The 17,546-nt window shown below is 40.7% G+C and overlaps 2 protein-coding genes across 7 annotated transcripts in view; one reads left to right on the top strand and one right to left on the bottom strand.

Moving 5' to 3' along the window:
• The window catches only part of scml2 (Scm polycomb group protein like 2), a 30,639-nt gene extending 29,531 nt beyond the window's left edge, over positions 1-1,108 (bottom strand). Inside the window, exon 1 of one of the 2 annotated variants that reach the window (XM_077022927.1) lies at positions 879-1,108. The gene's annotated coding sequence lies outside the window, so the exon portion shown is untranslated. The remainder of the gene's footprint in view (positions 1-878) is intronic. The other variant, XM_077022981.1, reaches the window with a different exon arrangement.
• Positions 1,109-2,630: 1,522 nt separating this feature from the next.
• Positions 2,631-17,546, top strand: part of cdkl5 (cyclin dependent kinase like 5) — a 50,588-nt gene continuing 35,672 nt past the window's right edge. For 4 of the 5 annotated variants that reach the window (XM_077022826.1, XM_077022668.1, XM_077022747.1 and 1 more), the window contains exons 1-4: positions 2,631-2,766; positions 3,988-4,098; positions 4,396-4,703; positions 8,106-8,140. In XM_077022826.1, the coding sequence (XP_076878941.1) occupies positions 4,640-4,703; positions 8,106-8,140 (99 nt within the window). In that variant the 5' untranslated portion in view covers positions 2,631-2,766; positions 3,988-4,098; positions 4,396-4,639. The remainder of the gene's footprint in view (positions 2,767-3,987; positions 4,099-4,395; positions 4,704-8,105; positions 8,141-17,546) is intronic. The other variant, XM_077022593.1, reaches the window with a different exon arrangement.

Genomic DNA, 17,546 nt, shown 5'->3' with positions numbered 1-17,546 from the left:
GACCCACAGCATTTAACTGGAGGGAAAACTAGTAATAGCACATAACATATGACTTATAGAACAAGTAGATTATGGGCGAACATTTGAACGGTTTTTTTTTCACAGTACTTGGATGGGGTGTCTTTAAGAAATACCTATCTATTATTTTAAGCGTGTGTGGATTACTCACGGGATATTTGAATGTAAAGCACATTTTAGTGCCGTTTTAGTGTATATTCTGTACTTTTTTGCCACCTCATGTAAAAGTGCCTTGTCTGGTGAAAGTGTATAGCAGAACGTTCCAGCACCAGTCACGACGACCGTGTAAATAAAAGCACTAAGTCACTCCTGATAATGGATGCGAACAAGGTGACGCCAGGGAAACATGAATACTTATTTTCATCATCGGAAAAATCCCGCAATGCAAATAATTTAGGGGAATGGGGCAGATTTTTTTTGTCATTTATAAATCCAAAACTGGGAACGCAAAATATTTTGACATTTATGCCGTAATAACAGGATGACAATTTCCTGAAAACATTGTCAACGTTACAAATACAGTTAAATAAACCAAGTGTCTAAGTGTCTTTAAGTGATCCCGAACAAAATATACGCATTTTGTAGATTATAATGTCTATATTTATTAATCTTCACTGTCACATTCGTTGTTTAAGCTACCAGGCTATAAGAGTTGACCAAACATAAGGGGAGTGTGTGCGCGAGAGAGGTCTCGTGCGTAGTTCCGCGAGTAACAGCCGTACGAAAACACGCGGACACCCAAATGAACACTTAAGCTTCTTATTGCCGCCGCAGACTTTTTACAACGAGAAGCTTTGCAATTAATTCAATTTTTTAAATTTCACAAAACATAAAATACAACTGGCATTTCTCTTACGTACCGTTTAAGCTGGGAAATTACAGTGGATATCTCTGCTTTCCATTGGAACTAGGCCGCCATTTCTCGGGCAGTTCCGCGCATGTCCAGGTTTAAGCAGCTATTGCAGTTGATATCCGCCAGTGCGCTTTATCTAGGCCACTGAACATGGGGCTGCCTGCAGCAATAAAACACTTTGGCCAGACATTGCATCTCAACTAGACGTAATACTTGAACTGCCCAATTGCCCAACATTTTTGCCTAATAAAGTCCACAGCAGCAGAAATAGTTTAACTACAAAAAATACAGTGTATACTTGTTTGGAATATGAACAATGACTTACCACTTTGTTATTTATAAACGGGATTAGAAGAAGTGACTTCTAATTGAACAGTAATAATTGAAAATAATCTTCCCAATTAATTGTAATTTAACCTTTGGCTGAGACAAAAAAGCATGAAACAATTAAACATTGTTTGTGGTAAAAACAATAAATGTAATTTAAAGATAAATCATCTCTTGCTAAAACAACCTTTTAAAACACTCCCAACCTCCTCCAAAAAACAAAAACTATTAAGTGAAACAATGAATTTTCTTACGTCACGTCGACCAATCGGCTGAAACAATCTCCTAACAGATATATTTTCACAAGAAAGGATTCGTCAAATTCCTTTGTGAAGTGAATCCTTTGCTGAAACGTATTTTTTTTCTATTCAGTGTTAGAATGTTTAAAACTGTAACTTATTTTGCAATATTTTCAATATTTCTACATTTTAGTGAGTATCTCTCTCTTTATACATATATTCATGTATATATATATATATATATATATATATATATATATGTATGTAGGAGGTAGAGAGAGATGCATACATACATACAAATATATATATATATATATATATATATATATATATATATATATATATATGCATAGAGTATGTTGCGTTCTGTTATGTACAGTGTATATGTGCATAAAATGAGAATATAAATCATGGCGAGACAGTATCACTAGGCGTCACTACAAGCCTTCTTTCGCGCCATCATTCGGAACTCACTATATTATCGCATGACGTTCATAAGTACTGAAAACCACAAAATACTGAAAACCACTGTATCGGATGTTTAGAGGTCGGAAATGTTTTATGACTAGATTTAAGGCTGCAGTGAGTACAGACTAGTTTATTTTAATGCAGCCCTCGAGCTAAATATATTATTCCCATCTGGATATTGTTATCAATATTCAAAACTATTTTACCTTTATTAAATTGGAAACATTTTAGAATTTTGATAAAGCAACGTTATCTTGAAATTTATTTCAAGATCCGAATTTCATAATCCATTCAATATGCGGCCGTGCTTATAATTAGGGAGACAATCAGATTAGCACATCTTTATTATGCTAATTTAAGTTCACGAATGAATTCAAAAAGTAAATGAACTGTTAGTAGAATAGTAAGCTCAAAAAAAAGGAACGGTTTGTCAAAATAGTCAATAAATATCCTATTTACTGGATTTGACATTTTGAAAGCTTCGCCTAATAGAGTTTTCACCTTACGCGGAGACATCCCTCAACCAATTCTTCACCGAACCCTATCGGTGTTACAGTGTGGAAAAAATGCTCAACCGAACCGATTTAAAAATCCTGCCCCTTTGGGCGACTCTCGCTGCTTTTCCGCCACGATTGGACCGAGACGGGGGCGGAGGCTTGCATTCGCACGGCGTTCTGATTGGCGGACGGCACGTCACTCAGGATGGCAGCGCTCTGAAATCGCATTGGTAGGTTGTCAATGGAGCAGAATGAAAGTGGATAGTAATTCCGCTGTAATGATGGGGTACCATTGCAGGTAAAAATGAAAACATCCATTCGTGGCTATGAGTGCGGAGTTTGCGCACCGTCGTCGAGGACCTGAGTGAGTTTTATACTGTATTTTTATTTTTTTCGAGGGGATTCGGGGAGGAATGGAGGGGGGTGAACGTATGTTGTTGGTGCACATACATATTTTTCGCACAATTCTTGGTTGTTCATAGGTATGGATGAGCTGGCCATGCCTATGAAGAACATACACATCTCTTAGCTTTAACCGCTCACTCACGGACAATCGCTGTCATCCGTGGAGTCTTTCAGCCTACATTTGCCATAACGGTTATGTAATGGGCTGCGATGCCTAATTAATTTGTGCCAAACTGCATGCGTGTGTACTGTATAATGTAGTCCTTATTGGGAGCGCGTGAAAATTGCACGAGCAAATGGCCATTTCGTTAAACCGTGCAACAAGCTTCCATATCCTCGTCACACACTCACCGGTGCGGATAAAACAGACAAGATTTGTGGATATCGCACTTAATATTACGGTAGAACTTTGATCCACCCACGAATCGTTTAAGCGCGCGCGTTCTCTCTCTCTCTGTCACACACGCACGCACGCACGCACACACATACACACACACATACACACACACACACGCACGCAAATGTGCGCCCCCATGTATGTGCAGTAAATGTAGCCTTTGGTTTGCACGGCATCATCTTCACAGACCGTTTTGAGCGACGACAAACGTGGGAAGGTGGATGGGGCGAGCGGCCGCAGCGCTGCGCCGATAAGGGCATCAGTTATCACACATGCAGCAAGGCAACAAGAGCCGCGATGTGGTCAAGTGTGATCAATACTGGACAAAGCGTTGCGTGCGGCGAAAATCGGGCTAAGATGTTGTAACGTTACCTTATCTGTCTTCTGGCTTCTCTAAGCACATAACACTTACTGGCTTAAAATGGAGCAGTGTACGAAGCCCGTTCCCTTACTGTCTGCATTGCATAAAGCTTTCATTTGATTTCGGTTCAAGCTGATAAATGTCTCTCAAAAAACCTGTGTGGGTGACACAGAGGTATGTTCTGGGTAAATGGAGATAGCCAATAAAACATGGCAATTTGCCTTCTAGGAATGGTAGAATTCCTTGAGGGCTCCATGGTGACTCACACTGTGTATATTCCAATGCTCAGATTCCTACCAGTTAAGCATTTGCAGAAGTGCTTGCATGAATCTGCCAAGAACCGAGGCAATGTGCATTAGACCTCGTTTACACGTCCAAACCTTTTGATCTTTTGTGGTCATATACCCGATCTTCTCCTTCAGATCTGAACAGCCACCTCAGAGCAGGTTAGGAACCCCGTCCATGTTCCATCAGTTGTCCCTGCAGAAGATCAGTATGCCGAATGCCACCAAATCCCAGCTCATCGCTTTACGGTCAGCTTCACACACACCCTCGTCTTCGCCTGTCCCCTTACCACCTCGCGATTGCTTTGGAAATAAGGCCCAGTACTAAATATATATAAATGTATAACTTCCAACATCTACATACATCAGGCCCAATATATAAATACATAAAATAAACTTTCCTAACACCATCTGGTTATCAACTGTATCAATATGACACTGTCGTCATATCTGGACCAGTCGTTGGAGATGGTAGCACTGTGGCATGTAGACAAAACGGTTGTTCATCTCTCTTCCTCCTAACCTCCTTTACTTTTCCGTCCACAGGTGAACGAGTGCGTGTTTGTGTGTGTGTGCCGTGTGCTAGTTTCCGTGAGTGTGTGTTAGGAACATGGGAACGGTACCGTGGCCTGTACGCAGAATTTGCTTGGCTCCAGAGACCCATTCAAGAGCAGATCGGTGCTGCATCTCCTGACCTCCTCTCTCCGCCCGCTCCCCTAATCGTGGACGACCCAACCACCCCGCCCATCCACACACCCCCCCCAAACCCCAGCCCTGCCTTTTTGACTTCATGAAGATTCGTCTTGTCGGTGATCTGATGAATAAATTTGAGGTCCTTGGGATCGTAGGAGAGGGTGAGTGTGATCCAAACGAACGTTCTTCCTGTCTGACGAGCGCATCCTGTTTCCCGCCAAATCACCACCAGTCGTGAATTACGAACTCCTCGCTGGAGCATTGCATGCTTTTAAAGTCTTTTGCTAACTAAAGTCGTTTGCTATTTACTAATGACTGACACTAATGGTGTATCATGACAAGTATGTCTCTTCAATACTTACATGTAATTGTTGAATAATTAAATGCTTAAATATATGACTCTTGGCTTAAATACCTCTTACTGCTTTGTGGAAAGAAGCAGTGAAAATGTGCTCATTAGAAAAGTTGCGAAGCCATTACACACTATTACGAACTCCGCCAGAGTTTTATTTAATAATATTTTATTTAATACAATAATAAAAAAAGCAATATTTTGTATCCAAGAAGGAGGTGGGGATCAGGGCAGAAATGAGAAATTGACCATAAATATACGGTGTGCACTGCCAAGGTGTGTAAGGCATGGCTGTGTCTATGCCGTGAGCAGGAAACATGGATAAGTCTCCCTCATGCTGTCTCTCATGGCTCTCCATACTTGCCAAGTTCCCTCAGGCCAGCTCCCAGAGCGCCCCCTAGGCCTGCTGCAGCGCAATGGCACCCACTGCCCAACAGCCCCTTCCCTAGAGTTTCTCATGGCTGATTATGTGGTTGTGTGCATTGTTGTTACTAATGCCCCCCCCCCATCTCTCTCTCACTCTCTCTCTCCCTCTCTGTTGGTCTCTGTTCCTCTGTCTCTCTCATTGTCTCTCACCTTCTTTCTCTTCCTCCCTGTCTCTCTCGCTGCCTCTCTGTTCCAGCCTTTTCTGACTCTATCTGCCCCCCCCCTCCTCTCTGTCCCTGTTTCTCTCTCCCCCTCAGTGTTACAATCACTATTTAGAGCAGTGCTTCTGAAACAATAAAATGTCACTTGTATTCCTGCATTGTACAATGCATTGTAATCTGTGAATGCTTTGGAATTACGTGGGTACTCGCATTACTGATAAAAATGTGGTCTGATCTTCAATAATAGTCACAACTGGCTTGAAGTAATGACACATAAACAATTATACTTGCCAGTACTGAGCATGTTGTTCAGTACTTGACACATTTAATACTGAATGTATTGTTTGCTTTTTTTTAGTCTGGCAAAAATAGTAGGAACCTTTGTGTGTATTCAGTGACTGATTGGAACTTATTATATGGCAACAGTGACCTCCAACATGTGTTTCCTTCAGTAGTTTCACTCTTTCTTCCAAAACTATTTCAGTCCATTCAGTGGTTCTTACTGCATCGCCCATTTTCTGTGCTGAAATTCTGAACTGTGTTGTTCTGTCTGAAAGAGGTAGACATCTAGTTCTGAGGCAGCGTAACTCCCTCCACCATGTTTCATAGGTGGGATGAGGCACATTATTCAGTTATTATTATTTTTTTATCAAATCAGGACATCTAAGTGCCAAAGTTTTTTTCCCATCCATCTATGTAACACTGTCCCAGTAGCACCGGGGAACAACAGTGGTGTTTTTGGAAAGCTGTGGTCTCCACTATGCTATTCTTCCATTAAAACCGTTGTTCAGTGCTTTTCTGAGAGGTTGGAAACACACTGAGTAGAATGAGCTTTATTATGGGCAAATCTACAAACAGAAAACCCAGGAACCGACGAACCAACAACAGACACAGGAACAGAGCATGAAGCAGAACCAGAACCAGAAAGAGAACATGGAGCAGGACTTTCTTCTTGCCATGGATGGGTCTTGACATGATATGTGAGGGATACACAGAAACAGTTGCCCCTCGGTGGTCCCGTAGGCCTATACTACCCCCACATGAGCTACGGGATGGTCAGTGTGACATGCAAACCATCCGAGTACCATGAAACCGGTTTTCTGTATGTTCCTTCCGTCTGAACTCGTTTTGCGCTTCAGGTCCCTCCTCCCTGTAGGATTGAACAAGACAGGAAGCCTCTGAGCACTTACCCTGGGGTCTCCTCATCAAGACGAGCAGAAAGGGAAATGTTCCTCTTGTTCCTCAAGGTTTTACGAGAACGACAAGACACCTGTGCACCCGCGGTGCCGGGGGATTTGCTGTTACCAGTTTGTTGGCACTGGGACGTAGCTGACTCGCTTGGAGTGTCATCCCAATGGAACAACCATAAATCAGAGTCTCGCTGGGTCCATAGATGGCTGGCTGTTCTGTAATAAGAGCAACTGAGGGACTTTATTATAGGCAAGTCCAGAATCATAGTGGTCAATACAGCCCGTAGTCAAAGAGCCAGGAAATCCACAAACAGAGACACGACAAGAGTACATAATGATGAACACGGGAGCGCAAACACGCCAGTTACAAAAGCAGCCAACAAACCGACGTGAATGCTGAAGACAATGACCAGCCGAGAGCAAATGGAAACCCAGGGTTTAAATCCTGTGGACAGGAGCACAATGTGGAATTTTCTGCCTTTTGTGTTAGTGCGTACTGACGGATGCCCAGGCATTTTGGAACGGTTTTGCAGCTTTTACCGGCATTATGGATTGATACAGTTTTTCTGCTATGTTCCTGATTTCGGTGGATTGAAGTATGGTTCACATGAACACTTCTTTCTTGAGCAGAGCAGAGTTTATCAGTAATTAAATTTGTTTGTCTGGTTTTGTGGAACATTCCAATTAGCGTTAACGGCGTTCAGTATCGAGTATAGGAAAAAGACATTTGTTTGCATTTTGTTTGTTCTTTATTGTAATTTAGGTAAAGATCTTACCATAATAGACCATACATTTTAAATTAATTAATTAAATTTGGTCAATTGTTGGTCAATTTGGTCAATTGTTTCACAATTGGTTTCACAAACGGATCACAGCAGCTGTTCCAGTGTTGCTCCAAAGACTCCATATTTTACTTGACATATTTAGGAAAAAGGGCATATGAATACATTTTTAATGTGAAACGTAGGGCTGAGAGTAGAGAGAGGGAGAGATGTCAGTACACACTCTGGTTGTCTTCCCTGAAAGACGCTTGAGATTGAGCAGGCAGAGTGTTCCTTTTTAAATGCAGACCTGCACACTTTTCCAATACAACCAAAACAGCACATGCAAATTCTGCCTTCCCAGTCTTCCCAGGTAATCAGTCCCTAATGACTACTACCGCACATCACGTACACAGATGGCAATGTTTTTTACACATGCATTAAGGCTGTAAGTCAATTACACTATCAAACAATTGTTAATCTATTGAGATCTATTTATAAGGCTTACCAGAGTCCATACACTACGCATGCAGTTTTTGAATATTGATTATTATAATTAATGTGGATTGTAAGCACCCGTGGGTTATCGTGAGTAATGTATGGTGAATGACATGTCAGTGCCATGGTCAAGCTGCCCTCTAACATTGATTTCTTTTCTTTCTTCTCTTCACAGGAGCCTATGGGGTAGTTCTTAAATGCAGGCACAAGGTAAGACTGAGCTTGTTTCGCGATCGCACCCGACCGCGGGAAGCTGAATGCTTTTGCTGGCATTAGTATGCCACAGAGCTTCAGACAGTTGGGGCGCTGATGGTTGTTAAGGACGTTTCACTGGCGTTGTGCATTCCAGAGATGTTCCAAAGATACTCGGGATTAGTTCGGAATTTCCATTGCCCGGGAAGTCTGTCTGCGTCTCGTGACTGTCGGTGTCAGAGTGTCATGTCCGCCCCATCGGTGATGAGGGCGGGAGGAGGTGCTGATGGGGGAGCACGTTCAGAGAGGAACGGGCCACTGTGGTTCTTCTGTAGCTGCCATAGTTAGAACTTCGATGGCTGTTTGTTACCGTTTGATTCACGCACGATACGAATTGTAATTGTAGCACTCGTGCTTTTTAAGCAAAATAATTGCTGGGTTTGTTACTACCAATTATATTTATGCTTGAACCATTATATGGAAGCTATATGGATTTTTGTACATAAGGACTTTGTACAGTTTTGTGTAATTGTACGCATTATTAAACAACACCAAAACACTCTACACAAGAGAATGATACCTAAGGTGGTCCTAAGATTGGAAGTCATTTGACACTTGAAATTAAGGACCTTCTCTCCCAGGAGGTCGCATTTCTCAGTGTAACATGTTTTAATTTGTAAGGTGGCCAGAACTTCTGATTGTTTGTGATGAAAAAATAATATGCCTTTTCATTGGGTTGGGTCTGTAAATCCAAGCATATTCAAAAATATCCAAACATATGTAAATATATACAAATTTCTTCATGATGTTGCCATTGTGGGGGTCATGGATGATTATTTAGTATGCACAGTATGCAAACACCTGCCTTTTAAGGCTTCATGTACTCTGGCGTCATGATGATGTTCCCTGCATCTTCCCGGTAGTCGTCAGGACAGAACTTCAGGACATGAGCTGGTTACCCTGCTGAGCAACATGACCTCCACGCTTTTGCCTCATAGATGTGTGTGTGCTCACACACATTATTCCAAAGTGCAACTCCTGTATGATTCATCCGGGGGTTGGGTTTGTTTATCATATTTTTGCTGATTATAATTTTGCTTAGGAAATCTTATGATTAATGGTGTGCTAGAATATATATAATGCTGAAAAAATGTCAAAGGCCCTTCACCGTATTTCAGCATGAAATCTACATGTTTGTTATTGTTTTGGGGCCAAATGAAGTGCTTGTAGGTCTACGTTTGTACTTCGTGATGCCATTCAGTGATAAATCAAATAATAAATAGATGTTGCGCAATCAAACATATACCCACATATCTCTCATTAGTCGCCTTCACCAATACACCTGTGAGCTCTTTACCGGCATCCCGGCACAGAATTCCAGGGTATTCCAGGGAATAGACTGCACTGCAAAAAATATTCCCATTTTGGCCTACCGTTCCTTTGCATGAGAGATCAATTTGACTATAAATGATTCAGAATTACTGCTTCTAGAAAGAGGAAGTTGCATGGAGAATGGCTTTAATTTTAGAACGTAGATTAAAACGTGCTTTCTGTGATTATCACATGTACATCTAGTAGTGCTAGTACATAACCTTACTCTGTATAACAAGTTAGTTACTGTGTAGTGATGGCTTGTAACCATTACTTAAATACATAGATGGATTGAATGATGTAATGTTAATTGTTACTGCAATCAAATGCTTTTTGTCTTGTATTTTTTGCTGTGAGTAGCTAAATCAAAAATATATTTACCATTAATATTTGGTATTAGAAAACACATTTTGGTCCAAATAATGCATTCCTGAGCTTGTCATATTAGATCTGATTATCGATTTTTAATATATGCTGAAATCTTGCAAATGCAGCCTGTAATCTTATACTCTGTCAGCGTCACTCATCTCAAACTTCGACGTGCATTTCAAAACATACTGCGTGAGGAACGTTGGCTTTAATTGAAATTCTTCTTTATGGGGATGATGAAGTGGGATGTAGCAACTCAAGCCCATGGTGAGGTTATTTCATTTAACAATGCGAGAACACTACCAATGATGTAAGCCTCGTGACATCAGCACGCACTTCTAACACAAAGATCCTGTATTATTTTCTACACCTTTGCAATGAAGGTGGTGATTGCAGTGGCTTACTCTCTCCACTGATATCATTGAAGTGTTGGCTGGGTATTTATAAGCTTTGACTCCGTGGTTAGAAGGTCAGTCCGTATCTAAGTAGGGTTTGTCTGTTGTTCCTTATCATGTGGCCTAATCAGATATGTGGAATGTCTACTGGGAAACTGAGAATACCATAGGGAAGCTGGGGATACCACAAACTGTAACCCTAATCTTTACAAAAACCCAGTTCTTGGGCATTCACGGAGAAAGTCGTTGTCTTTGCTCAGTGGCACTGGCTTTTCACTTGTCCTTCCAAAGCCTCCTTGAGCGGTTCTCTCCCACAGAGTGAGGGAGATGAATGGACTATTGTCAGGGGCCAAGGTGGACAAGCTGCTACTTGTCCGTCCACGTGATTTGGTGGCGTGTGCCTTGTGTCTTGTACATTATTTAATCGGGTCATCCTAGAGTCACTCAAAGTAGGAATCTAACATTTAAATTTCTCACAAATGTTTTTTACATCTACATAAATGATTATAGATCTGCTGAATACAGAACCCCTGATCCCCTGAAAACAGATGCATAGATTAGAGCAATCCTTCATTATAGAAACCTTGATTGCAGAACCCCTTATGACAGAATCTGCAATTACAGAATCCCTAATGACAGGACCTGCGATTGCAGATCCCCTGATTACAGAACCGCTGATTTCAGATTCCCTGATTGCAGGCTGGTTAACTGTTTGTGCTGTAAGGAAAAGGCAGATGTACATTGCATAATTTTTCTTCTGTACTGTGCCTAGTGATTCAATTGACACTGATAGCTCAAAAGTGACTTGATATGCAGATCTGATACCGTGCTTTGCAGACACAACTAAAGCACACTGTATGTTGTGCTGTATTTTCTGCAGAATCTAGTAAAGATGTAGCTTACTGTATACTGTATAGCTATTACAGACTGTGGTATAATGTAGAAGCTACTAAAGCAGGTTGTAGTATACTGTAGTAGCTACTAAAGCAGGCTGTGGTATACTGTAGAAGCTACTAAAGCAGGTTGTAGTATACTGTAGTAGCTACTAAAGCAGATTGTAGTATACTGTAGTAGCTACTAAAGCAGGCTGTGGTATACTGTAGAAGCTACTAAAGCAGGCTGTAGTATACTGTAGTAGCTAGTAAAGCAGATTGTAGTATACTGTAGTAGCTACTAAAGCAGGCTGTGGTATACTGTAGAAGCTACTAAAGCAGATTGTAGTATACTGTAGTAGCTACTAAAGCAGGCTGTGGTATACTGTAGTAGCTACTAAAGCAGGCTGTGGTATACTGTAGTAGCTACTAAAGCAAATTGTAGTATACTGTAATAGCTACTAACGCAGGCTGTGGTATACTGTAGAACCTACTAAAGCAGGCTGTAGTATACTGTAGTAGCTACTAAAGCATACTGTGGTATACTGTAGTAGCTATTGAAGCAGGTTGTAGTATACTGTAGAAGCTACTAAAGCAGGTTGTAGTATACTGTAGTAGTTACTAAAACAGGCTGTGGTATACTGTAAAAGCTACTAAAGCAGGCTGTGTTATACTGTAGTAGCTACTAAAACAGGTTGTAGTATACTGTAGTAGCCAGAGGTGTATAATCCAGGTTCAGAAAGTAAAAGTCCTCACCAGGATTTTGCTCAGGCTTCCTGGATTGTGTTGATTCCACTCATTTTACCTGGATTGCACTAATTAGAAAATCTAGCAAGCTTGAGTAAAATCCTGGTGAGGACTTTTACTTTCTGAACCTGGATTATACACCTCTGGTAGTAGCTACTAAAGCAGGCTGTGGTATACTGTAGAAGCTACTAAACAGGTTGTAGTATACTGTAGAAGCTATTAGAGCAGGTTGTAGTATAGTGTAGAAGCTACCAAAGCAGGCTGTGGTATACTGTAGTAGCTACTAAAGCAGGTTGTAGTATACTGTAGTAGCTACTAAAGCAGGTTGTAGTATACTGTAAAAGCTACTAAAACAGGTTTTAGTATACTGTAGTAGCTACTAAAGCAGGTTGTAGTATACTGTAGTAGCTACTAAAGCAGGCTGTGGTATACTGTTGTAGCTACTAAAGCAGGCTGTAGTATACTGTAGTACAGGCGTACTCAACTAAATTTGTCCGCGGTCCAGTTTTGGCAGATACCTGTGACCTGAGGTCCGGTGCGGCGGGGGTGGCGAACGGTGCGCGAACGGTGGAGGCGTTTATACTTTCGCGAGCGTTTTGTCCTAAACGATGGGCGTTTTGTCCGAAACGATATGTGGTAGAAACACCCCTCAAAACAGGAAAATGAACATTTACCTGACCAATTTTAATGTTGCTATATGTTTCAGGTTTGAAAAGTGCTGGAATTTAGGTTAAAGTACTTTAAAATGCTTGAAATTGTAACTACTTGGTTTCACAACAAATATCTGTCTGACTGAATAGTTCTCTTGTATTAGGTTAACAAATACGAGCCTCTTGTATACGAGCCAGGACGAAACATGAGAGAACGTGAAGACGTGAAGATTGGGCGTTTTTTTAACTAATTATGTTTAACATGCTGGGAAATATTGAAATGAACCTTGAAAGTGGCGTACAAGTGCTTGAATTCCACCTTATAAAGGTGTATGAACCCTGAAAACGTGACTTTGTTCATTGCGCTGAAGCGCGGCGCGAAGTTACAAAATTCGAGAGGTGCACGACCTCGCGAACCGACAGCGCGCGAGGCACTCGCGCACACGCGGAGCCACAGCGATTACGTCATTTTCGCCGCGCGGACCCTCGCGCCGCTCGCGAAGCGTCAACCAGGCAGGCTTGTTGTTGAGCGGGGGTGGCGAACGTAAGTTGTTGAGCGGGGATGGCAAACGTAACACTCGTGACGGAGTGTTTTTTCAATAGCCCTGAAATAAATGCTCCGGTTTTGTTTTAGTCCGTATCCAGTTAATCAGGAATGAGATTGGGTCCGGACAGGACTGCGTTCGGGTCCGGATCCGGACCGCGGTCCGCCAGTTGAGTACCCCTGCTGTAGTAGCTACTAAAGCAGTTTGTGGTATACTGTAGAAACTACTAAAGCAAGCTGTAGCATATTGTAGTAACTACTAAAAGAGGATGTGGTATACTGTAGAAGCTACTAAAGCAGACTGTGGTATACTGTAGTAGCTACTAAAGCAGGTTGTATTATACTGTAGAAGCTACTAAAGCAGGTTGTAGTATACTGTAGTAGCTACTAAAGCAGGGTGTAGTATACTGTAGTAGCTACTAAAGCAGATTGTAGTATACTGTAGTAGCTACTAAAGCAGGCTGTGGTATACTGTAGAAGCTACTAAAGCAGGCTGTAGTATACTGTAGTAGCTACTAAAGCAGATTGTAGTATACTGTAGTAGCTACTAAAGCAGGCTGTGGTATACTGTAGAAGCTACTAAAGCAGATTGTAGTATACTGTAGTAGCTACTAAAGCAGGCTGTGGTATACTGTAGTAGCTACTAAAGCAGGTTGTAGTATACTGTAGAAGCTACTAAAGCAGGCTGTTGTATACTGTAGAAGCTACTAAAACAGGTTTTAGTATACTGTAGTAGCTACTAAAGCAGGTTGTAGTATACTGTAGTAGCTACTAAAGCAGGCTGTGGTATACTGTTGTAGCTACTAAAGCAGGCTGTAGTATACTGTAGTAGCTACTAAAGCAGTTTGTGGTATACTGTAGAAACTACTAAAGCAAGCTGTAGCATATTGTAGTAACTACTAAAAGAGGATGTGGTATACTGTAGAAGCTACTAAAGCAGACTGTGGTATACTGTAGTAGCTACTAAAGCAGGTTGTATTATACTGTAGAAGCTACTAAAGCAGGTTGTAGTATACTGTAGTAGCTACTAAAGCAGGGTGTAGTATACTGTAGTAGCTACTAAAGCAGATTGTAGTATACTGTAGTAGCTACTAAAGCAGGCTGTGGTATACTGTAGAAGCTACTAAAGCAGGCTGTAGTATACTGTAGTAGCTACTAAAGCAGATTGTAGTATACTGTAGTAGCTACTAAAGCAGGCTGTGGTATACTGTAGAAGCTACTAAAGCAGATTGTAGTATACTGTAGTAGCTACTAAAGCAGGCTGTGGTATACTGCAGTAGCTACTAAAGCAGGTTGTAGTATACTGTAGAAGCTACTAAAGCAGGCTGTTGTATACTGTAGAAGCTACTAAAACAGGTTTTAGTATACTGTAGTAGCTACTAAAGCAGGTTGTAGTATACTGTAGTAGCTACTAAAGCAGGCTGTGGTATACTGTTGTAGCTACTAAAGCAGGCTGTAGTATACTGTAGTAGCTACTAAAGCAGTTTGTGGTATACTGTAGAAACTACTAAAGCAAGCTGTAGCATATTGTAGTAACTACTAAAAGAGGATGTGGTATACTGTAGAAGCTACTAAAGCAGACTGTGGTATACTGTAGTAGCTACTAAAGCAGGTTGTATTATACTGTAGAAGCTACTAAAGCAGGTTGTAGTATACTGTAGTAGCTACTAAAGCAGGGTGTAGTATACTGTAGTAGCTACTAAAGCAGATTGTAGTATACTGTAGTAGCTACTAAAGCAGGCTGTGGTATACTGTATAAGCTACTAAAGCAGGCTGTAGTATACTGTAGTAGCTACTAAAGCAGATTGTAGTATACTGTAGTAGCTACTAAAGCAGGCTGTGGTATACTGTAGAAGCTACTAAAGCAGATTGTAGTATACTATAGTAGCTACTAAAGCAGGCTGTGGTATACTGTAGTAACTACTAAAGCAGGTTGTAGTATACTGTAGAAGCTACTAAAGCAGGCTGTTGTATACTGTAGAAGCTACTAAAGCAGGTTGTAGTATACTATAGAAGCTACTAAAGCAGGTTGTAGTATACTGTAGTAGCTACTAAAGCAGGCTGTGGTATACTGTAGTAACTACTAAAAGAGGATGTGGTATACTGTAGAAGCTACTAAAGCAGACTGTGGTATACTGTAGTAGCTACTAAAGCAGGTTGTATTATACTGTAGAAGCTACTAAAGCAGGTTGTAGTATACTGTAGTAGCTACTAAAGCAGGGTGTAGTATACTGTAGTAGCTACTAAAGCAGATTGTAGTATACTGTAGTAGCTACTAAAGCAGGCTGTGGTATACTGTAGAAGCTACTAAAGCAGGCTGTAGTATACTGTAGTAGCTACTAAAGCAGATTGTAGTATACTGTAGTAGCTACTAAAGCAGGCTGTGGTATACTGTAGAAGCTACTAAAGCAGATTGTAGTATACTGTAGTAGCTACTAAAGCAGGCTGTGGTATACTGTAGTAGCTACTAAAGCAGGTTGTAGTATACTGTAGAAGCTACTAAAGCAGGCTGTGGTATACTGTAGAAGCTACTAAAGCAGGTTGTAGTATACTATAGAAGCTACTAAAGCAGGTTGTAGTATACTGTAGTAGCTACTAAAGCAGGCTGTGGTATACTGTAGAAACTACTAAAGCAAGCTGTAGAATATTGTAGTAACTACTAAAAGAGAATGTGGTATACTGTAGAAGCTACTAAAGCAGGCTGTGGTATACTGTAGTAGCTACTAAAGCAAGTTGTAGTATACTGTAGAAGCTTCTAAAACAGGTTGTAGTATACTGTAGAAACTACTAAAGCAAGCTGTAGTATACTGTAGTAGCTACTAAAGCAGGTTGTAGTATACTGTAGAAGCTACTAAAACAGGTTGTAGTATACTGTAGAAACTACTAAAGCAAGCTGTAGTATACTGTAGTAGCTACTAAAGCAGGTTGTAGTATACTGTAGAAACTACTAAAGCAGGTTGTAGTATACTGTAGTATCTACTAAACCAGGCTGTGGTTTACTGTAGAAACTACTAAAGCAAGCTGTAGTATACTGTAGAAGATACTAAAGCAGGCTGTGGTATACTGTAGTAGCTACTAAAGCAGGTTGTAATATACTGTAGAAGCTACTAAAACATGTTGTAGTATACTGTAGAAACTACTAAAGCAAGCTGTAGTATACTGTAGAAGATACTAAAGCAGGCTGTGGTATACTGTAGTAGCTACTAAAGAAGGCTGTGGTATATTGTAGTAGCTACTAAAGCAGGCTGTGGTATACTGTAGAAGCTACTAAAGCAAGCTGTGGTATACTGTAGAAGCTACTAAAGCAGGTTGTAGTATACTGTAGTAGCTACTAAAGCAGGTTGTAGTATACTGTAGTATCTACTAAACCAGGCTGTGGTTTACTGTAGAAACTACTAAAGCAAGCTGTAGTATACTGTAGAAGATACTAAAGCAGGCTGTGGTATACTGTAGTAGCTACTAAAGCAGGTTGTAGTATACTGTAGAAGCTACTAAAACAGGTTGTAGTATACTGTAGAAACTACTAAAGCAAGCTGTAGTATACTGTAGAAGATACTAAAGCAGGCTGTGGTATACTGTAGTAGCTACTAAAGAAGGCTGTGGTATATTGTAGTAGCTACTAAAGCATGTTGTAGTATACTGTAGTAGCTACTAAAGCAGGTTGTAGTATACTATAGTAGCTACTAAAGCAGGCTGTGGTATACTGTAGAAGCTACTAAAGCAAGCTGTGGTATACTGTAGAAGCTACTAAAGCAGGTTGTAGTATACTGTAGTAGCTACTAAAGCAGGCTGTGGTATACTGTAGTAGCTACTAAAGCAAGTTGTAGTATACTGTAGAAGCTTCTAAAACAGGTTGTAGTATACTGTAGAAACTACTAAAGCAAGCTGTAGTATACTGTAGTAGCTACTAAAGCAGGTTGTAGTATACTGTAGAAGCTACTAAAACAGGTTGTAGTATACTGTAGAAACTACTAAAGCAAGCTGTAGTATACTGTAGTAGCTACTAAAGCAGGTTGTAGTATACTGTAGAAACTACTAAAGCAGGTTGTAGTATACTGTAGTATCTACTAAACCAGGCTGTGGTTTACTGTAGAAACTACTAAAGCAAGCTGTAGTATACTGTAGAAGATACTAAAGCAGGCTGTGGTATACTGTAGTAGCTACTAAAGCAGGTTGTAATATACTGTAGAAGCTACTAAAACATGTTGTAGTATACTGTAGAAACTACTAAAGCAAGCTGTAGTATACTGTAGAAGATACTAAAGCAGGCTGTGGTATACTGTAGTAGCTACTAAAGAAGGCTGTGGTATATTGTAGTAGCTACTAAAGCAGGCTGTGGTATACTGTAGAAGCTACTAAAGCAAGCTGTGGTATACTGTAGAAGCTACTAAAGCAGGTTGTAGTATACTGTAGTAGCTACTAAAGCAGGTTGTAGTATACTGTAGTATCTACTAAACCAGGCTGTGGTTTACTGTA

This window comes from Brachyhypopomus gauderio, chromosome 1 (genome assembly GCF_052324685.1).
Source record: "Brachyhypopomus gauderio isolate BG-103 chromosome 1, BGAUD_0.2, whole genome shotgun sequence".
Lineage (NCBI taxonomy): Eukaryota > Metazoa > Chordata > Actinopteri > Gymnotiformes > Hypopomidae > Brachyhypopomus > Brachyhypopomus gauderio.
This window is presented reverse-complemented; position numbering and strand designations above follow the sequence as displayed.